Below are 23,009 nucleotides of genomic sequence, written 5' to 3'. Positions count from 1 at the left end.
TCCAGTTTAAACTTGTTGACATTCCAGTTTGTTGTACCCTCAAAAATGAGTTTAGTTTTAGGGGCACAAGTTACCTCTCCCACTGTGTCTTGCACACCAGTCTACTTAGTTTTAAATATTCAAGTAAACAAAACAGAACTACTGATAACTTACATACAGTTAAGTTTTGTAGTTAGTTGTATTATGAACGTCTATCAAATTAACAACATAACTTGTTTTCTACAATACCGTATAAGTAATTGTGGCAGGTTATCACATGCATTTACTTTACTATATAGGTAACGTTCCTACAGCTCATTATCAAAAATAACTTTTGCTGATCAGATCATAACCAAGTATGAAGAACCTTTCTTTTTTGCACGGTAGCCGTTTTCTATATCCAGTAGAGGAAGTCTGTCTAAATTCTCAATGGCGCAGACTCAGAGCAACACAGGTAAAGGGTGTGTTACGAGTAAAGTCGAAAATAACCATTATTACGTCTTTGGAAATCTTGCACCAACAAGAAAGTTCATGTCGATGGTGCAGTTAGTGAATTGTTATGCAAATAATAACACTCAATTACTGTTTACTCAAGAACTATACTTCTTTGTGTTAAAATAACAACAACAACAACAATACCATACTGGAGCTAAACACAAATATATATATATATATATATATATATATATATATATCGTCCAGCGGAATCAATGTAATGTTATATGTATACACAATTTAATTTGGGAAGAATACATCTATAGCGAATCAAACAGATGTAACTGTTAATGTTATGTAATGGTATCATCATAAAAGACTATGACTTGCACTTAACACTACTTTCCTGATTCACTGTTCATCTGGAATGAAGTAAACAACATTGCAATACGGGGGGGGGGGGGGGGGGTTGACTGGTGAGACCGAGTGTAAAGCCAGGCCTCGGGTCTACGTTGGAATCTACCGACTTAATTGACTCCCAGTCCCGGGAAGCGAGCAACCAACACCCCTTCTCCTCCAACCGGCTACACAACCAAGAATTTTAAGGATCACAACATTTAGAGTACAGGCTGTCACTATGTTGTGTTATGTTCTTGACTTCAGACAGTTTTGTTGGCTAGCTGTGTACACAGACATAAATCCCATAGCTTAGGCCAAAAGTACTATACAGTAATTGAAACTCTCGACAACATACTTTCAAATAATATTTCCCTGCACAGTTTCTGATCAAGTTGCATAACAGTAAATGCAATTTACAAATTAAAACTTACGATGCATTTCCTGCCGAGGTAATTCTGGAGACAATCGTTCTCTTGCGGTGTTAGGAGCAGCGAACTATTATTGGCGACCCGCCGCGGAGGTGGAGGATGCTGGTTGTTCATGGTCTTTTTTTTTTTTTTTTTTTTTTAAATAATAACAAACAATTTATAACATTAATGAATTGTATCAAATATGTTCAGTCATTTGTCGGCGTGGCCTTGGCTCCAGGTCTGCCCATTGATGCTGGTGTTGTTTCGAGTCCAGGGGAAGGAGGTGGACAGTTTAATGGTCTGCTGTTCTTGTAGTTCGGTAATAAAATATCGCTACCCTCCTCTACCTCTTTGCGTGACTCAAAAACTCAGACCTCAAGGAGACAGAAAAATCTAAACTTTAATGGGAACTCCAACAGCATCGGGATCACAATCCAACATGGCAGCAGGAAGAATCAACCACTAGTGATCAGGGGTACGCAGAAAAACATGCCAAAATAAATGTAACATTCACTTTACTTAGACCGGTCGACTATGTATACAAGTCAATTTCATAAATACGTCACGTCTGTAACATGCATTGCATAAACCGCCTAAACGTTTAAGATATATCTGGATCTAAAAATAATTCCTTGCATTACAGAATGGTCTAGCCCTGTTTTGCCTTGAGGATTTTGTAACACAAATGCAGTTTGCGGAGGGGTTAGCAGGGCGGGGATAAATTCTGCATATTGCCAAATCAGTAATGCAAACTAAGGACATTACTTGAGACCGCAGGCATAGGGAAAATACGATAAAGGTATGATAAAGTATACTATATGAAATTTTAAGGAGTTCCAATTAAGTACTCGCTTGGCAGTGTCTTTCAGTTATGCTTAACTATGACAAATATGGTCAACTTAATAAAAGTGTTTTTTTTTTCTTTCTTTCTTTTTTTTTGAATTAAGAAATAATATTTATAGGGGTGTAATTTAACAACCCCCAATTTAATAAATGAGGCACAACCCCAAATATTGTGAGACAGGGTACATCCAACTATTCTATGTTATGTGAACACTGTTTCCAGTCATGGCAATTCAGATATCATCATGATAAAAAAGCTATTTAACATCACACTTGGACGATGCAAGTGCAATTAGACAGCAGGTAGTTTTTTTTTTTTTTTGTATATAAACAATAGGGTTGCTGACTCTTTCAACATAGATTTAGGAGTCATTTTGCTGATCCTATACCCACTGGGATTAAACCACATCATATTTTATTGAAGGATTGTATCAACCACTAATTTTGTGTGCTACTCTTGCCAGGATCACTACAAGAGGCTAAGGGTAATTGCAGGTGTTTTTCTGCTTTTAATAATCAAGTGTCCCTAGGGCAAAGGAATTGTATAGGATATTATAAATATCCCATTCAGATCCACTGAGCATTCTGTGGGATTACAAAGGAAGTCTTCTCACTAAAAGGAAAGAGCATGGATCTGTAAAATATCCTCTTTTACTTTAGCATGAATAAAAGAGAAACAGCAGTATTCAGAAAGCCAATACAGTGATTCCGTTCTTGCCTGTTCTAAAACCACTTGCACCTGAGAGTACTCTTGTCGATCTGTGAAAGAAGGTTCGATGTAGATTAAGGACAAGTACACTGTTCTTTAGAGGCATAGGGGTGTTATTGTACTGTAGTCTGTTTGCACAAGGAATTAGTTTATGTCAGCTTTCCAGTGAAATAGATAAATGCAGCAAAATATAGAGCAGGTTTTACACGGTAGTAAAAAAAGTATAAATAGGGCTAATGTCCTCAAAAGCAGATTAAATGCAACCGTCATGGCCCTTACAACTTTTTTTTTTTAAATGTTTTTTTTTGGAAATCAGGAATATAAGTATCATTGTTTTATCTTTATCAAATAACTGTAAACATCATTTTTTAAATAATGTTTTAGACACTGCCCTTCTTGCTTTATAATGTGTCAGTGTGGCACCCTGTACTAATGGGCAGTCTTTAAAATTGTCCCTTGCTAATGTGAGAAGAAATTACACCATTGTTAATTTACTGTTTCATTAACTAATCCGTCTTTGATAAATGTTTGTTTTTATTAGGGAACAAAAATGTTGTCTGACATAACGTCACAGAGTAAGACTCAATACATTCCTGTACCAGCACAATGCCTTAGACAAGAGATTATTTTTTTTTCTTTCTAAAATGAAATCCTTCCTTGGAGTTTATCTGATATGTCTAGGCCTAAGTTGCACGCCACTCCCTCGCAGATTTCTTGACATCAGGCAAGACAACCAGAAAAACTGGCTTGATTGTGAAATTTACGGTCCAAGAGTTCTCTGGGACAAACATGAAGCTGAAGTTAGGGAAATTCTTGCCAAGGTGTATCTATGACAACAATTGAATGATCTAAGGTAGGTGGCGTCAAAAAAGTGATTCAGATAAGGATCCATTTTATTTCCTAAAGAACAAAGATGTGACTCGGATAATAATCCCTTTTTTATTTCAGCAAAACAAATGTATAAGGGGAGTATTAAAGAACCAGTTAAGGGCATTGTCTGGTAATACAGTATGAGGGTTAACACCTTTATGAGTCTGGTAATAAACACAATTACCTGTTCCAGCGTTATTTTCAAAATAGCACTTCCATGTCTGCCAACATTGTTTTGCTTTAGACAACAGCAGTGTCTGTCTAAGGCCCCTTTGGTCGTTTTATAGCTCTCTGTATAATTTTTTGATTATTGATAAAAAAAAAAAAAGTTTTAAAAAAGAAAACCTCAAACATTCTTTGAAACACTAGCAATTCATGTTTAAGGAATATGATTCCGTCAGTTCTTTAGACTAGAGTATTTAATGCTGTCACATTGTATGGACTGAAGAAATTTAACAATATTATTAAACATTTATTTATATTTTATTGAAGGCTTTCTATAGTAATTTGTAAGTATCAGCGTGTTCAGTGTTAACTTATATGACCATATCCACTCATTCTTGTTTGTGTCTCTGTAGAACAGTCAGAGACTGTGAAAAATGTTCTTGCAATTTAACAAAAGACATATACCAGTACAAGGTCATCTTGTGAGTCTTCACCATTCAAATAAAATAACATGGTATAGTATTGACCATCTTTTTAGTTTTCTTTGGGACAGTGTATAGCTATATAGTAATCATGTTCTCATAATTATTTTTTCTACATATATATGTACACACACACACCAACAATAACATACCACATACAACATAAAAAACAAAAACTATGCATAAGGGCGGGGCACCTGTAGAACAGCGTTCACGAACTTTCACCTTCGAAGACATGGATTCTATTCATATTTGGATCACAAGAGAAATGAGTCAAAACACCTCTGCAGAATCTGGCAGACATCCATCTGGTATAAGCATGGTTTCTTTCTGTGGCCTTAATATTAACGTAGATGATGTAGCCGGATTATACTGCTCTAATTCTATACCAGATACCAAAGAACAACTGGCTTGAAAGCAGCAGGATTATGTACAAGCTTGGGTTTGACTTTGAACCTATATTCTGCACAAAAGAGACCAAAGATTGCATGGGCACATATACTGAACTCCAAAGTAAGTTTGAGTATTTCTTGCAGGGCAATATGCCACAGCTTGTACTATCACTGTTGAGACACCAATCCAGAACATTTCATGAGTATGATCGTTCTTAACAAAACATTTCATTAATGAATTAATTAGGTTGTCTTATGTCTATTATATATTATATTAATTAATTAATATAAATCTACAAGCAATTCTCATATGTTTTACAGGTAGAAAGACATGGGACCAAATTTTAAAACCAAGTTCCGGGGCATTTTTAAACCTGACCGGCATGTCATATCTGTAAGGATGTAAAACTGACAAGGAAAAGCTACTCTGATAAAAAAAGAAACAATTAAGCATTGAGTTAGCAGCATTTACATTTTAGCTACTGTAACCACTTTATCTTTCATTTGAAATGAGATCATTTGTTTCCCCGCTAGCGACATTATCTAACCTTCGAAATTTGCAAGCCAAAGGCCTTATCTGCATTATTTAAAATGACAAACTTTGGTCATATAATCCAAATTGATAATAAAGCAAAAACGGACAGTTGACTTCACAGTGTGACACAAGCATTATTGTATTTATTATTGTATTTATAAGCAGTATAATTCAACTATACACTATTTTTAAAGAATCGTAAATTCTGTGGTCAAAATACAGTATAATGATAACCGCTGACCTATATTGTATAAAAGCACAGATGTGTCTCCCCTCTTATAAAAAAAAAAGACACTGAAGGTACCCTTTTTAACACACACTGTATAGCTAAACAGTTAAATAAGTTGCAGGAAACAGCAATGTTGTACAAGCAGATGGAGAGCTAACTGGAGTAGGAAATCCACTAAATCTAACATGAGGGTTTACCATCTGTCAAACTGAATAACTTATCAAACTATCTTTTTAATAGTATACTAGGGTGAAAACTGTAGCACATATAGCTCAATTACACAGCTTGTCCATGTATGTACACAAAACTTCAATTTTCTTTTCTCTGTACTGTGGTGTACAGTAAAGTATGTGTAAACATAAAGATAGCTACTGTATTTCTTTTTCCAGTACAATATACTGACAGATGGGTTAATTTGTAAACAAAAAGGTACCGGTTCCTATCATGGAAGAGGGATAATATTTTAGTTTCTATACCTAATGTACTAACCTTGATTCACAATAGCTTCCATAGGATATGTGCTTCAAGGTCTCATCGGCTTGTGGCTTTTGTGCCTTATTGTGGTGTTGGTAGCTGCATACCGACCTAGCCATGCCTTACAAAATCTTGAGGTTTGAACAACACCAGTGGCCGGGCCGACTAATCTGATGATCAGGAGCGACGACACTGTTGCTGTTAAGAGCGCTGGTTTTCTGATGTTTTTCTGTTTGGGTTGTTTAAAAAAAAAAAAAGAAGTAATTTTCTTACTCGTAGATGTTGCATCTTAAAATATATCGTAACTGTCATGCATTACATACGTGGAACAGAAAAGTGTTTTGTAGAGTTCTTTTGTGCAAAAAAAAAGTTTTTAACATTTTATTTCTGATATCACTTATCATTTTACAGTAATGAATTCATGAAGGGAATGTAATGACCCAGAAGGGGTCATCATAGTACACATTGAAAGGGTTAATCCAAGGTTGATGAAGTTTCTTTCCCCTCAGTAGAATAATAACTTTCTCACAAGGGATTTTCAGTTGGGCATTTGCTTTAAATATTTTATTTACACTTTGTTTCTAATGATATTCATTGTGTTTTTGAGAGGTAAGTGTAAGACTTACTTTTAAAGCTTTGATTGTAAGCCTTTGAGTTAAAGTTTCAGGATTTTTTTGATCCTATTTGACATGCAAAGATTCAAAATCACATACAATACACTCTTTGGAAAGTGTCCATATGTTATCACATAGAAAGGCTTTGATAACAATGTTGTTTTTTAATACATGCACACATATAATACACAACATGAGTTAGGGTACTTTACTTAGGTATAGCCTGTGCCCAAATGCTAAATGCGATTGCAAGAAACAGAGCACATTTTGATTGAAATGTCTTTTTTTTAAATTTGGGAATATTAGTTCATGAATATTAATTAAATGGTTGTCGGGGACAGGATTCAAACCCACTGCTGGGAGCTGGCCACCTCAGTGCTACGTTTTAGGCCACTGGGACACTATTGGCTTCAATTACTCTTTGCACCACCATAGGGCATGGCAGTAATGAAAGGCTTCAGTTACTGCCTTGGCTTGACATTGTGTGCCCCCAGTGGTAATAGGAGGAAAATGTACTGTGGGGGACGGGGACTGGGACTGGGGAACTGTAAAAGTGCTACAGGGCATTTGCATTCCCAAGCTCACATCAATCTCTGCTGCTGAGTTTAATGAAGTTGTCATTCATTCAATTTAGGTTGAGCATATTTAAGACAAAGAAGAAAGGAGAAAGAACAATGTTATGTCAGGGTGTCTCGATCGGTACAGAATTTAGAAACAAATTTAGCATAACTCTGGAAATACATTTGCCATAAAAACCAGGCCTGTACTGTAAGCTAGTCTAACTGAATCCTATCTTGGGTGGAGACACTGTCATGAATTAACTTTCTTACATAGCAATGCCACTGATAAAAAATAACAAAAAAAGAACAATTTCAAGTAATCGTACCATTAAAAATAAAATATTATTTTTAGTTTCATGACAAGATTCAGGATACTGAGGAAATGTTGTTTTATGTATTACTGTACTGGATACAATGGATTTTTTTCTATTTCCTTTTCTCAAGAGTGAAAACCAATACTGATTTGTTTTCTGTAATGAAGAGTTTCAGGACTTTACTGTTTAAAACAATTATATATATGGTGAATGTTAAAGTAGTTCTTATTATAGCTTCTGGTGTGGATACAGGATCTTACCTGTTTAACCAAACAATACAGAATTAAATTGTAGAACTCCTCTGTTTGTATCCTGGGACACTATCACCCTTCATTTAAATATGCTTTATTTTGCTCTTATCTGCCCCCTATTTTACTGCATTTAATCCTGTACTTCAGAATATTGTAATCTGCCAAGTGTTTAACCTGTAGTATTTTGTACTATCACTATTTAATCATATCCTGATGTAACTATCACTATTATCTGCTGTATTATTGAATTGTGGTTTGTCACACTTGAAAAAATTATTGTATTTCTTGCTCTTATTGTATGACTTGTATTGTAACACTTGAATGTATTTGTATTTGCTTGCGATTGTAAGTCGCCCTGGATAAGGGCGTCTGCTAAGAAATAAATAATAATAATAATAATAATAATAAATTGACCTGCAGTGTCCTCTTCAACCAACAGGGGGCTCCATTTATTTCTCTTGATTTTAAAGGGATGACGCCTGTGCTGAAAAAAATGACATGTGCTTACTTGCAGGCTCACATGCAAATTGTGTAAGCACACATACAAAAAATAAAACAGGCAATTACCACTTCTTTAATTGCAGTCTTTTTGTTTATAAGACACAGCTAAATGAACCTATTATAGTTCCCATTATTCCAGATAGGCTTTGGGTTTGGGTTTGGGAACTCTTCTGAATACTTTACCTTTTTCACTGTTAATTCCTGACCACAGAACTAATACAAAACTGTGTATTTTGCCATTCGGTGAATTTGTAGTCAACATGTTTCAGAACATCTTAGGAAGTTAATTGGCAATCTCCATGCTGTAGAGGCTGAGTGGACATAAACCAAATATCATTAGCAGTGGCAGCTGGTTACCTAAAAAATGTGGAGGCAGAAAAAGGGCAGAGGGCTTGGGTCCCCAGCTTGAGCCCTTGTTGTATTTTGACTGATAACACTTTTCATATCTTCTTAACATTTTACCACAATTTGGTTGTTAAATGCATTTTCTGCACTAGCCAGCAGATAAAAGAAAACAGTAGCCCATCATAGTTTATTCTAATAAACTGTTACATGCTGCTTGCATATGTTTAAAAATGCACTGTATACATCATTAATATAGTATTTAGATTTCAAGACCATGTCACTAACATACTCTGCATAAAATATTTTCTAAAAAAAGTTGTTAATGCAGGAGAAAGGCAGGCAAAAATCAAGCACATCCTATCGATTTCATCTGCTAAACTTACATGATCAACAAAATAATTATACACTGTTCAGTACATGTGAAACATATCTATTTAATAAAAAGGAAGCAATGTATCCAGACTTTAATTCCGGAGCAATATACAGTACAATTTGAAAAAACAGACAGAAATTATAATTAAAAAATATGTATTACAATTGAAATGAATTAATCTATTGTGATTCGCTACGTCCTTTTTATCCAAGCTTCATTCCTTTCAATCTCGTCAGTACTAGCATCTGAGGTCATCAATGGGCCAGTGTACATGTGTAGTTTTTTTCACGTGAAGTGGCCATCAGTAATTTTTTTTGTTTGCAGTATTTTCCTTATCAGATTGATGTTGCAGATAACCCCACTTCTTTCTCTGTCTTCCCTAAAACATTGCATAATGCTAATCATTGTTATTATTTATTTCTTAGCAGACGCCCTTATCCAGGATGACTTACAATTGTTACAAGATATCACATTATTTTTACATACAGTTAGCCATTTATACAGTTGGGTTTTTACTGGAGCAATCTAGGTAAAGTACCTTGCTCAAGAGTACAGCAGCAGTGTCCCCCACCTGGGATTGAACCCACGACCCACCAGTCAAGTATCCAGAGCCCTAACCCCTACTCCACAATCATTCTTCAGTCAGCAGCCGGAGCATCGTCACAGTTTGTCACACAGCATGCTGAACGGGTGGAGGAGGAAAGAGGTGGAAATAGAGGCAGGAACCTGGATTGCAAGTCCTCCTCTGCACACACAATCTGGTGTGGCAGCTGACCGAGGACGTGAGTCACCATCTACTTTCATATAACTGCGATCGTTTTATTTTAAACAAGCTGTATGAATTGGTCCTTTGTTCTTTATCCATTGATAAATGGATACTGTCCAATGTCTGTTGTATATATATATATATTTGTTTTTAATCACCCCTAGGACATCAACAATACCCTTCAACGACAGAGTACAGGCGATCCAGCCTCGTGGAAACGAGACTTGAGACGCCAAATGCAGGCCACCGCTGCCAGACAACAGGTGTTGTTCCAACAAGCAGAGCATCGTCGTCAACGTGACTGGGCTTGGTGGATGAGACAGCAAAGTTCTCAGAGTTCCTGCAGAACATTGCTGAGACTGTGAGACCAACCACGCTTATGGTTGACGTTGGCACTGTCCCATTTCTGATGCCCAGCCTTTTCTCTTCTGGCAGGGGACGATCTAGCGCAGGGGTGTCAAACATACGGCCCGCGGGCAGGATCCGGCCCCTGGAATGTTATTTTTTTATTCAATAGGATACAGATAAAAAAAAATGAAAACAAATGAGTGCTGCGACAAATATCTGAAATCTACAAAGGCAAAAAAAAAAAAAGTGTCCATGTCCGTCAGTAATTATTGCATCCCTGAGATTTTATATGTATTGTTGCAGAGGCTGGCGGTGGGATTTACGCTGTTGGAGCCGCTGCTCACTTTCTCTTGCTTGTCACCTGCTTGCCATTGTCACTGCTGCTGCTGTTGTGAGTCGGGGGCGTGTCCTGCCGGCGCCCCATTTGCAGGCGCGGAGCAGTGGAGGATTGAAGTGATGTGCACATGTTTCCATCATATACAGTGGTTACAGTTTTGTTCAATGGCTTTCAGCACCCCCACTATAAAAACTGTTCCAGCGTTATTGCCCTCACAGATGATGCGTGAAAAGCAGTGTGAGTGACAAAAGTAAAACAAAGTATTAAAAAAGCAGGTATGATCCATCTGCGAATCAAAGCTTTATTAACCATTTACGTCAAACACGATGTCACATGGATTTCCTCAGGAGAGTCTCTCATGTAACCATCTCTACCCATGTAAACAATATTTTTGGGAGTTTCCTGCTAAACTGCACAAGAATCAAACTGGGCCTTATGCATGGCTAATTTAAATATTAACCCCCCCACACCACCATTAATTTGCATAACGTTGGGGGAAAAGTCAGCATTCACAGGAAAATTAAAGGCTTCACATGGAAATGCAAAAAAGGTACCAAGTCCATGTTTATTTCAAGAGACAGAAATGTCTGGAGTAAGACACATGTAAATTAAGCCAATGTGGGATTGGCTAAAACGGCTTTACTCAGCATTCCGTGCAAGCTATCTGAAGAAATTGAAGAATATGATTGGCAATAGACGGGCTAATCATAACAACAGAGGAGACATGAGCACATCTGCCACCTCCAAACATACAGCAGTGACTGAGTGGAGAATTTGGATTGGCTGCCATGTAAATGCTATATATTTATTGTTGCATATTACCAATAAATAAATAAATAAGCTCATTTATTTTAAAAAAAATTCAAGTAGGCAGTGCCTCATCTGCCTCCTCTGAGGAGCCGCCACTGATCATTACAGTAAAGAGGGATTTAAAAAGGCATTTTCAGGTTCATATCTGTTAGTGGTGATTGCAAGAGACCATCAATACAAAGTGTAGGTGAGAGGACTCTAATTATTATCATTAAACAGTAATTCTATGGTAGAATGCTGAAATAACACTATTTATCATGAATAATGGACTGGAGTAAATGGACTGGAGTAAAAAAAAGCAGTGAAATCACTGAACATTGACCATTTTTTCTCAAGAATAGCATTTATGTTTTTTATGCCATCCACATTCAGCCAGTTAAGCTCATCATAAAAGGATACTTCTGCTTTTGCTCATGGGTTTTGTGATACTGTATTCTATATTGCATTTTTTTTATAGAAATAAAGACCTCTACTTGACGCTGTATCATAGACCCTATATTAGATATACTTAGCATTATTGAAATTCATTTCAAATCAAATTGAAAACTGTGTATAGAATAGTTTAGGAACTTCGGTACCCTTTTCTCACTTAGAGTAAACTAGACCAACCTATAAGGAGGAGCCACAGCCACACACAGGGGTTTAATTCCAGCCCAATGGGTCAGTGAAGAGAGACCATTTCCTTGTTCTCATTAGGATCCATCGGTATGTATTTATTATTAATTAGTCCAGTTATAGCAGCAAATAGTGTTAATGTGTTAGTCTGTCGGGTTTAGTGTGCTGTTATTACAGTTAGAGTTTATGCTTTGTTGTTTAGCAAACAACTAGATGATTTTCACACCAAATGAAAATGTATTATATGCATTCAATTTAAAATGAAAAATGAAAGGAGCAGAGCTCTAATCTTGCTATTATGGTAATGGACTTTACTGACGTGTTTTGTCATGTAACTACATTTTTATCATTCAAATTAAAAAGTTAATTTCACAATGACATTTTAGAAATATTTTTTCTCTTCAAATACGTATTACTTGCTCACCTACAGTAGAACCAAAGATTGTTCTCCACTGATGTACTTTAAATGTATATATTTTTTAAAAACTTGCATTTATGACAGTTTAGAATTTAAGAAAATGTAATACGGTTATTGTGTGATTAAAACTCAATTTTCACTAAGTTTTAAAATTCCGAATTTGTATGCTTAATTTGTTGGCTAATTCCCTAAAGCACGGCTCTTGCCCACATTTTTTAAAGCATCGCCAGGACTGTGCCACCAGTAGGATTCAGAGTTTATGTATAATTATGGGTTCATTATAAACAATGGCCTGTTTGTTGAGATACACATCATTGAAAAGTGTACTAATTATGTTCTTGCCAAGTTACTTTTATGCAAATCACTGATGCATAGTTACAGAACTGGATTTAACCTCATTGAAAAATGAGATTCTCAAAAAAAAAAAAATTAATTAAGTATTCACAAAATGAGGTTCTCTTGCGGCACCAGCCCATAAAAACTCAACAGTTTACCCAGAAAGGGATTCGCAGTAAAGTTATTAAAAGTTTTTTTAGTACCACGACATAACAGCAGGTGTGTCTCTAACAATATGCTAGTTCATTCTGTGTACCAGCATTTTCCAAAGTTAGATTGTTCTGCCAATAGCATATCCTTTTAGCATGTCTTGTAGATTCCTAGAATTCCCACCTCCACTTGTATCCCTTTCTATAATAACATCTCTGTAATAATCATAATCACTCACTCTGTAATAATCAATATACAAAATGGGAAGAAATATGCAGATGAGCACCCGCAGGCAATCTAGTATCTACAGCTGCTGCTCCTGAATATGTTTTAAGATGAAGGCAATTCATCTGATTTGATGTGTCTCTTCAATTTATAGCGATAACCACATGTCATATTGAGGCAACTGTTATCAGCATGTATGCATTATTTTGTTACAAATACAAGTCATTTTCTTAACTCTAAGCCCCATACATCCCTTATTTCCATATCCGTTAGTAGTCTGGACTTCCACTATTTCTAAAAAATCTATTTTATTTATATACTGTATAGCGATAATTGAAAACTTAACTGGCCAAGTATAAACAGTTTTACAGATGCTGTGGGTTTGAAAGGCTGCCATCTGGACCACTAACAGTGCATTAAGGATTCATATACAAGATATGAACTATTATTTCTTAGATATTCACATGAACCAACTAAACAAACATATAAAAAGTAAGTTTTTTCATTCATTAATCTGAACAAAATCATCAAACATGGAGCCACAGTGACTCCTGTCAGATTGCCAATTCAGGGAATAGAATGCATTTGTTCTTCGTATAATAAAACCACCAACACACATGGGAATCTTATTCACTGTGCTTTTGTGCAAAGAAGCCACAAAAGACAGACAAGCAGTGCATACAGACTGGGATATAAAAACAATGAAGTAATGGGGTTAGCATACATTTCTAAACACTGCAGAAGTAGGACAACAAAAGTCATGTGATAAATTGGATAACCAAATGAACATGAATTCTCTGTTGCCCCAGTCTTGGTTGTATGTCATTCTTTTATGTATATGGGAGCTTCATACATTACATAATACACAGATAATACACACACTTATGTAATCTTTCTTTTTTAATAATAAATACCTTCCCGTGTAAAAAGTGGTGCAACAAGAAATAGACTGCAGTGTAAAATTGATTGCTGCTCTAAAGATTCTCATGTCAGATTTTCATTTCAAATAAGGCCAAGAGAAGGGGCTTTGTGGGGATATTTTATATTTTCTTTCCTTTTAAAACCACACAATGTTAACATTGTGAAGCAATTTACCAATTTAATCTGTAAAAAAACAATTTCAGAGGTCTATGGCTTACCACACAGAATACCCAAAGCTTGAGAAGTGCTCTTAGGTTTAGCCATTTAATTGTTCAAATGATTCGTCAGCTTGGTGGCCCAGCAAATTCTCTTGAATGTGCAATGCTTTGCAGAAAGCTTATTTTTCATTTTTCGTGATCTTTTTAGTAATTACTGGTAATTGTACTGTGGCCTTTATAGAAAAATGTTATGAACAGCTCAAAATACAACAGATCTAAAAAAGCATTATCTAAAATCCACATTTGCAAAATAAAGAAATACAAACAATAACAAAGAAATGTTTTGCTAGTGCCTGTTAAAAAAACACCATACATGTATTATAGCATAACTGGAAAAAAGTCATTAAAGTATTATTGTATTTCAAAGACTTTTGTCTTCAAACTCTCTGGTTCTCACTTCAGACACATAATTCAGACCAAATTAAACTGGTGCCTCCTTTTTTAAATATAATAATGTGTTTGCATTATGGTTCTTTTCTCAGTCATGTAAATACTTTTTTTTCAGAAAAATGCTAGCTTTGATTTTAGTGTGGCTAACAGCATTTGTGTGCTCTTAAATCTAAACCAACAAGTGTTGATTGTGCTTTTTAATACATTACCAGATGATGCTGGAATAGTGCATGTATAATTGTAAGCTTTTCTATTGTCAAAGACCATATTCATCCTAATTACATTAAATGCTATTTTAATTTAATCCATATGAATCTAGTCTCCTAAACCTACACAAATCTAGTCTCTAAGTGTACAACTAACTTTTCCCAACCAAACCAGATGTGTAAAATATGGTGTACAGTTTTATTTCTACAAACTAAACTATTAACAAGCAAACCAATTTTTTGTGCAGTGCATTCCACTGTTTTTGTTTTAGTTAAATGTCAAATAATGATTCAAATATTTTGCATATTTATAAAGAGCAGGCGATTGTCTATTCAGTGATCCCAAGATATTTAAGTTAGGGGTTTGAGTGAGCTATAAAAGCTCTGTTGCAAGACTACTGTAAATATACTTTTTGCAGAGCAGTGTATAGCGACCAATAAAATATACTTGGGGATATAAGCTATGTTTACATGTTTTGCCCTGACACTAACTCTAAACCAAACCCCAACACAAACCCTAACCTTAACCCTAACCCTAACTATGACCAACTAGGACTCGACAATTTTCTTTTTACAGCAGAGAGGAAAAATGAATGTGGGGGGCTGACTTAAAAAATTTCTGTGGGCAGCACTGACTATACCCCTAACTCTTATCCTTTTTATTTTATCTTGTTTGCTATACACAGTACTATGAACTGTTTTTAGAAACAAATAACAGCTGAATTGCTCATTTTTAGGTTTCAATATTCGTAAGTAAAAACAAAAGTTTATGTTGCACAAATAATTCTAGATGTTTGGATTTTCTGGTGGTAAATTTCCTAGTCTCAGCTACTTAACCACAATTGAACAGCTATTACACTTGGCCTGAATATGACTTTTTTGTAACTAACCTCAAGGGGGTTGAACTCTCACTGAAACGAACCAACCCACATTAATGCTCCTCTGTTAAAATGGGGAAAAAGACAACAATTACCCAACAACTTAACAGGATTAATGATGCAAAGGAGAATGAATTATCAGCACTTCTATAGTGTTGAATATTTTGCCTTTTCATTTAAGTCATACTGATACAAATGTGTATATAGAAGATACACTAATAATGTTCACAGAGTAATTTAGGGGCGTGTGTATTCTTTACAACTATCCACTTGAGTGAAAAAAAGCATAGCACTCCATGTAGTTTAATAATCTGTTTATATTACAAATACAAAACATGGAGCAGACAGTATTCTTAAACCTTAATTAAGCAACCGATTTTGGGGAAATACTTTCCTTAAAAAAAGCTTGGCATCAGTTTAGCAATGCACCATAATGTGGGACAGTGCATTCCCCCTGTTATTCTGGTGCTGGATTTGAATAAAAGCAATACTGTACAGTAGATTCCAAAGTGAGATCCAGGAGGAATAAAAAAAATCATCAGCATCATGTGTAGCATCAAATATGAAAGTTACTCAACATTTATTTTATTTTATATATATTATATACGATATGAAAAACATTCATCCATATCCAAATATGAAAATGAAAGCATCTCAAAACAGGCTATTGTTGTCTTGAGTACATTAACTGACCCATGCTTGCAATTGACATTTTTATTATTATTTTAGCAAACATTTGATCTCTTTGTTTTGTTTTGAAGGAAGACTACATGTTGCTTGTGAACATGCATGTCATGAGTGCTGTTAGAAGTACGATTGTGATGGGCTGGCTGGCATTTATGTTTTTGATTTTGGATGTCTCTTGCCAACAATTTAAACAAGCTAGGGCACCATTGCTACAACACAAACCATTCATTGTAGTCTGGAATGCTCCCACTAAGTCATGCAGACTCCGTTTTAAAGTTGATCTGGACCTTAGTGTTTTTGACATAGTGGCAAACTCAAATGAAACCCTGAGTGGACCCAATGTTACAATATTTTATCACACTCACCTCGGCCACTACCCATTCTACTCAGATGATGGAACTCCTGTCAATGGAGGACTTCCACAAAATGAAAGCCTCAACAAGCACCTGAACAAGGCCAAGACTGATATCGACAAATTCATACCATTTAAGGACTTCAAAGGCTTGGGGGTTATCGACTGGGAGAACTGGAGACCTCAGTGGGTTAGGAATTGGGGATCAAAAGATATCTACAGGAATAAGTCGAAAGAACTTATGAGGAAGCTTCATCCACATTGGTCAAATAGAAAAGTTGAGAAAGAAGCTAAAGAAGAGTTTGAAAAGGCTGCTCACAATTTTATGAATGCAACTCTTTTATTAGCAGAGAGTCAGAGGCCTAATGGGCTTTGGGGTTTCTATCTCTTCCCAGATTGCTACAACTATGAATACAAACAGCACCCACACAAATATACAGGTGAATGTCCAAATATTGAGCATGTACGCAATGACCACTTGCTTTGGCTCTGGAAAGAAAGCACTGCCCTCTACCCTTCTATATACTTGGATTATGAACTGAAATCAACTTCCAACACTGTAAAATTTGTCCATTATCGTGTCAAAGAAGCCATGAGAATTGCATCTATTGCCAGGAATGACTTCATGCTGCCAGTCTTTGTTTACTCAAGACCATTTTATGCCTATACATTTCAGGTTTTATCTGAGGTAAGTATGACTTTCATGTCATGTCTGAATTAAAATGTTTATTTTTTTCCTAAAAAGTTATAGGCTTCATGGCATTTTAGTTTAGAAAGGTGCATGTTCCTCTTGCAAATACAATTGAAAGCTACAGTATACAGGTTAGCATATTTTATCACCATTGTCAAAAGGAAGTCTTGGAGTTAAGGGAATTACAGATCAAAATATCTCATTTCAGGTTTTATAATATTAATAAGAAAGTTCATCATGATATACTGGGCACCATAAAAAAAGATTTAACACCTGGCTTATTTAAATATTGGTTTTCCAATGTCTGTTTTGGTTAACAAAATAGCATTTGATTTTCAGTAAACTGCACTATTGTTAAAAGAGACAATCCTTACCCTTACCATATTCTCCTATTGAGTCTAAGCAATATCTTTGACAACACAGTAATGGCCATTGTAGAATACCCTTACCCTGACCTTGATCTGTAGATTAATAAATAAAGTGATCCTGAATCATATCTCATTAAACATATGTAAAATGTATGTTTTTAATACTAAATACTAATTAATAGTACAGGAACCTAAAATATATTTACTGTTTTTCTTTAGGTAGACTTAGTCCATACTATTGGCGAGAGTGCAGCTTTGGGGGCAGCTGGAGTGGTCTTATGGGGGTCTTCAGAATATGGACGATCTAAGGTATAGTATATATTTTTACTTTTTAAGGCTGTGAATCTTCATATTTTGGTGATCTTAGCACATGTTATTTGAATATATTGCATATATTTGAATATACAGTATTTGTCAAGGTACTTACAATTCTTGTTTACATGTCTCCTGTTTAAGTGATTGCTGAAAAACAACACCCATATATATTTAGCGTGAGAATTTACCAAATTTGGCCATTATTGTGAAGACAGCAATTGAAAAACAGCTACATGCAATGCCTACAATAACTGCAATTATCTTGATATATATTAGTTTGTCTCTGACTGAGCAGGATTGTATAGAGATATTGAAACAACACATGCTAAGAAACTTTTCTTTCCATTACAGAGTAACTGTCTAGCGGTAAAGAAGTATATTGATGGACCCCTGGGGCACTACATTATAAATGTGACATCAGCAGCCAAGCTTTGCAGCAAAGCCCTGTGCAAGAAGAATGGTAAATGTATCCGGAAAAGCCTGGACTCTGGTGCCTACCTACACTTAAACCCCAGGCATTTTAAAATAAGAAACCATTTTGGTAAGAAAGGCCCACAACTTTCTATAAGCGGACACCTCAGTAATGAAGACATCTCAGTCATGAAACAGAGGTTCACTTGCCTGTGTTATCAGGGCTGGACTGGAGTGTTCTGTGAGCAGCCAGATTCCCAAACCATACAAGCTGCCCATTTCAGCTGTAAAATAGCCACCCCTACCTTGCACTTTACATGCCTTTTAGGTATTCTGTTTCTCTGTTTCTGTCTCATTGTTAAATGTTCTGTTTATTAGGTACAGTAAGTCATTTCTTAGAGGCATATACATTTTAAAATACAAGGATTGGTGTTAGGGTTAGAAATGTCAATTTATATGAAAACAAGCCGGAGATAACTGGTATTTCTTTAATAGACAACAAAGCTAATATTCTGTTTCTATGTCAATGTTTGTTTGCTAAGAGTAACTTTTGATTTTCAATGGATCATTACTGTCAAATGTTAATATAATAGTGGATAGATTTTTTTTTTTTAATAAAGCGAGAGAGGTGTCCTTCCTCTGAAGTACAGTATCACGTTTTCCCACTTTATCATTCATCTCATTCCAGTTCTCCACAGAAGTAACTATCAAAGCATAGAGGGGACCAAGTGCATGTTGGGTCTGTTGGAAGTACGGTATTATTATACAAGGTTATGGCAAAGCACCCAGTTCTCAAAGTCTTCTTATTGTGCGAAGAGCTTGCTCCAAAAAAGCCAGAACTGCCAGAACTGTATAGTAAAAAAATAATGAGTGAAAAACAAAAAGGCATGTAATGAAAAAAAAACAGATTGGAGAAACCCAAGTCACACTTTGTTCAGAGTACATTTCAAATGAAAAATCTATAATATGTAGGCTTAATGGCTGAATGAATATAATACTGTAGATGTTTGTTTTCCCTCAAAGTACAAACAGATTTAGTCGATGTTCCTACGTGGTACTTCTTTCAGAGTACATCCTTGCCAAGAAACTTTTGTTATTCTGATATTATGAAATAGGCAGATCAATTATTTTAGGTTTAGGCTTCATGTGTGGGTCTTCCTGTTTGTAGGGTTTCTTATATTCCTTTTGTAGCTGCTCCAGCTTTGTGGCGGTCCTTGGATCTGATCTGGAGAAGGTAATGATGAGTAGCTAAACATATATCCAAGGTAACTAGGGTTGCCACCTGGCCCCATAATTCCGGAACCCTTTGGGATGGGACAGGGTTTTTAAGTTGCCCTTAAACTGAAAGCAATAAACACGTGAACTGAGCACGAAACACTCACTTCATTTATACTGCTTCTTAATTATCCGAATCATTGTGATAATACAAATCTTGCAAAATAAAAAAAGCATCTTGAATAAACATGTGTATAGGTTTATTCAAGATATATTTTTTGTTTTGTAAAATTAGTATTTCAGTGCTGCATAGCGGTTAAGCTTACCCAACTGCTCTGAAGAGCCATTTCAAACCACATCACTAAGAAGCTTTAACAGCAAAGTATAGACTATTGGACAAGCCTGAACAACACCAACATACTCTGTGACTTCATGACTGCAAGTCACAGAAAGCAACCCCACTACATAAAATTCATCAGGAAAACAACCCAAATCCCACTAATTAGCTATATGAAAAACACATATTCTTTCTCCGCCCAGTCCCCCTATTTACATGTCTGGTTGGCTGGGTTAATACTGTAGGTTTCTCTGCCTCTACACAGAAGGCGGCAATGGGGGCTCATCAGTGCTGAATATAAGCTGTAATTTAACAATATTCATAACCAGAACGGGTATAAACTTCTGTATTTGGAACACCAGTAAGCTACAAGTTTAGTCATCGGCACAAATGTTTCTACAGCTGTAAGATAAAGCTTTGTGACACACAGCAGCAGCAAGGTTGTAGGGACTACACAATAAACCAAGTATGTCAATAACATACATCACCGTCATGATGAAAAACTTGATGGCCATGAGATGTATATTAACAGTATGTATAGAAGAATATAAAATACGCATGAGCAATGAAATGTTTAAACCCAATTTGATAAGCGATTCTTCAGATATATGCAAAAATGTAAGTGTGACATACAGACAGATACCATCACATATCCCTAGAATCTGATGCTTGCAATAATATATGCAAAATAATGTTAATATCAAGTTTTAGGACAATTTGATTAGTGGTTCTCCAGATATATGGGACAATGTGAGACCTGCATAATTAAAAAATAAATTAATTAATTAAGTGTGACATATGAACAAACAGACTATATCCTCAGATTGAGATGCTCTCAATGTAAAGAATGACCAAGTTTTATCACAACTAAATATGCTGTTCTCTAGATATATGTAAAACATTTTTTTGGGTCATACACACATAGGAAAAGACAGACAGCCAACTGTGAATTAGGTGTCTCCACTATATCCTCTTTGCAAGGGATATGCATCACCAGTGGGAGGCAATGAATAAGATGCCCTTTGGCTATAATTATCAATATACCACAGTAAACAAATGAAATATGCCTTGAAACAGAGGGGGTAACTGTTTAACCAGAAGAATACAAAACTTTGCAGCAAATGAAAATTACATTATTTGAAGCCCATCCTTAAAGAAGAGATTCAAGGAAAGCTGACAATTATAGTTCATTCACTGAGTCACCACATAATAGTAGGTTTCACTGTGCATTCACAGTAAAACTTGCAGTCACCAAATCTTCTTGCTCAGGTACTGGACTTGGAGACTACAAACATAAAGGTAAAGAATGTATGTACTACAGTTTTATAAGTATGTAATATGTTAAAATAATAATGATTCTTTTTTTTGCTACTGATCAACTTTTTGAGTGATCAAAATTAATGCTCTATTAGCATTAACTTCAAATTATGTAATTTTGAATATCATTATGATCTTTGCAGAACTCTTATTTTTTTCATTTGTGAACAGTTTTAAGAGCTAGAACTCATTGATGAGAGTGTGACTCAAGTTTCTTTAAAAACGTGAATGTATCAACATGTAATATTCTTTCCTCAGTTACTTGTTGCTGGGGGTGTAACCTTTATATTTGATAATATTTGGTATATGGATTTTTTATAGTCTACCTAGGTAAATTAACTTTTAGGTTTAGACAAAACTAAAGTACATTGTGTTTTAAAACATTATAATTTTTTTATTTTTTATTTTTTGTTTAAATCTACAGTAGAAAACAAAGTAATTTTACATGTTGGACAATGTCTTATTGTGTTGGACTGGTAACAATGTGGAGTCACAGTTCTGTCAGGAAGCATAATTCAGTTAATTGAAATTATATTAAACAGCTTAATTTATTCAGAGTGGGAAGTTCTGGCATAAACACATTCTGTGGTGGTTTATATAAAATACTGAGTGTCTGGAGAAAATATTTAATGTATATTTCAAAGCAAGCCACTGTCTGCTTATTTTAGGTGATATTGACTAGCTATAATACGATATTACTGATTTTCACATGTATGAGCTTGTAACAATTGAAATAACACATACTGTATTTATGTTTTTTAATATTTTCTGTTTTTATACACAGTACATGTAAGAAAGTGGTGCTATGCTTTAAAAATCAATTATTTGCATTTATGATTGCATTTGAAGTTTGCATATTTTGAATTTCACGGGGCGTTTGCGGTGGCTGTAAGGATAGAACAGAGGAAGTAGAAACGAGCTGTTAGTAAGACAGAGAGAGTCTGGACTAGGATAGTGACGAGCTGCGTGGCTCGGAATTAGGAGCGGGCTTAGAGAGGCCCGGGCTTGAAATTAGGATAGAAAAGAGATCCCGATCGATGGGCTGTCGAGGACTGAGCTTGGTCGAAGGTCACGTTCATGAGGATCTGAAAAAATATAAAAGGGCTCTGCTCAGCAGAGGCACCTCTCGGAGTGATAGGAATAGTACAGTTGCATTAGGACCTGAAAGGAGAGATAGTAAAGGGTGCTTGAATGGTCTGGTGCTGCCCTCGAATGGGGTGAGGCACAGGCCTCCAAAGCTGGGAGCGGGAACCTGCGACAGAGAGAGATGAGTTAGTCTGGGACTTGGACACTAAGAGCATAAAGCGGGCCATGTCCCGAACGAAAGAAGAACAGCGCCTCACATGGTGAGGTAGAAAAGGCGCACAAGCTGTGCAAGGATAGTGTGCCCTCTGACTCACTAGGTGAGAACCCCCCTAGTGCAAGGACAAGGTAGCGTGGCTGACCTGAGGTCGAGGAGCTTCTAGATGACATTTTATTTAAACAACCGAGTTCTGGTTTCAGCATTCTGCTTGCTATATTTATTCATCCTATGAATCTATTGTGGAAGATTGTATTAACATTATTGAAAATGACTAACATCATTAAAAAGCCCAAATCATGAGCCTTGTTTCAGAAAAGACTGCTTATGCCCACTTTCTGTTGTTTTACTAGCTCCCTCTCTTTCCTGCAATTTAGTGGTTTAGTTTAGGTTCACATTATTACACAACTCGGCTTTAACTGAATGCCCTTGAGAATGACAGGGTAGACAGCTCCCCTTACAATCCAAATAAATACCATTTACATATACAGTACTAAACATTCATTAGGAAACACTGG

The 23,009-nt window shown here is 35.8% G+C and overlaps 2 protein-coding genes and 1 long non-coding RNA gene across 4 annotated transcripts in view; 2 read left to right on the top strand and 1 right to left on the bottom strand.

Moving 5' to 3' along the window:
* Positions 1-1,902, bottom strand: part of LOC117419683 (actin nucleation-promoting factor WASL-like) — a 29,351-nt gene extending 27,449 nt beyond the window's left edge. For both annotated transcript variants that reach the window (XM_058986043.1, XM_034032676.3), the window contains exon 1: positions 1,245-1,902. In XM_058986043.1, the coding sequence (XP_058842026.1) occupies positions 1,245-1,355 (111 nt within the window). In that variant the 5' untranslated portion in view covers positions 1,356-1,902. The remainder of the gene's footprint in view (positions 1-1,244) is intronic.
* Positions 1,629-10,198, top strand: LOC131697418 (uncharacterized). The gene is made up of 3 exons (XR_009307260.1): positions 1,629-1,698; positions 9,523-9,662; positions 9,811-10,198. It is a non-coding gene; the product is annotated as an uncharacterized LOC131697418 (long non-coding RNA).
* A 114-nt stretch (positions 10,199-10,312) lies between these two features.
* On the top strand, positions 10,313-19,200 carry LOC117420082 (hyaluronidase-like). The gene is made up of 4 exons (XM_058986041.1): positions 10,313-11,846; positions 16,260-17,225; positions 17,816-17,905; positions 18,263-19,200. The coding sequence occupies exons 2-4, from the start codon at positions 16,269-16,271 to the stop codon at positions 18,698-18,700; spliced, it is 1,485 nt and encodes a 494-aa protein (XP_058842024.1). The 5' UTR covers positions 10,313-11,846; positions 16,260-16,268; the 3' UTR covers positions 18,701-19,200.
* The last annotated feature ends 3,809 nt before the right edge of the window (positions 19,201-23,009 follow it).

Source organism: Acipenser ruthenus, chromosome 14, assembly GCF_902713425.1.
Source record: "Acipenser ruthenus chromosome 14, fAciRut3.2 maternal haplotype, whole genome shotgun sequence".
NCBI lineage: Eukaryota > Metazoa > Chordata > Actinopteri > Acipenseriformes > Acipenseridae > Acipenser > Acipenser ruthenus.
This window is presented reverse-complemented; position numbering and strand designations above follow the sequence as displayed.

Coding starts and splice junctions, on each gene's coding strand:
- LOC117420082 (XM_058986041.1), top strand. CDS start 16,269: ATGTTGCTTGTGAACATGCATGTCATGAGTGCTGTTAGAAGTACGATT. Junction 17,226..17,815: donor CATTTCAGGTTTTATCTGAG/GTAAGTATGACT, acceptor GTTTTTCTTTAG/GTAGACTTAGTCCATACTAT. Junction 17,906..18,262: donor CAGAATATGGACGATCTAAG/GTATAGTATATA, acceptor TTTCCATTACAG/AGTAACTGTCTAGCGGTAAA.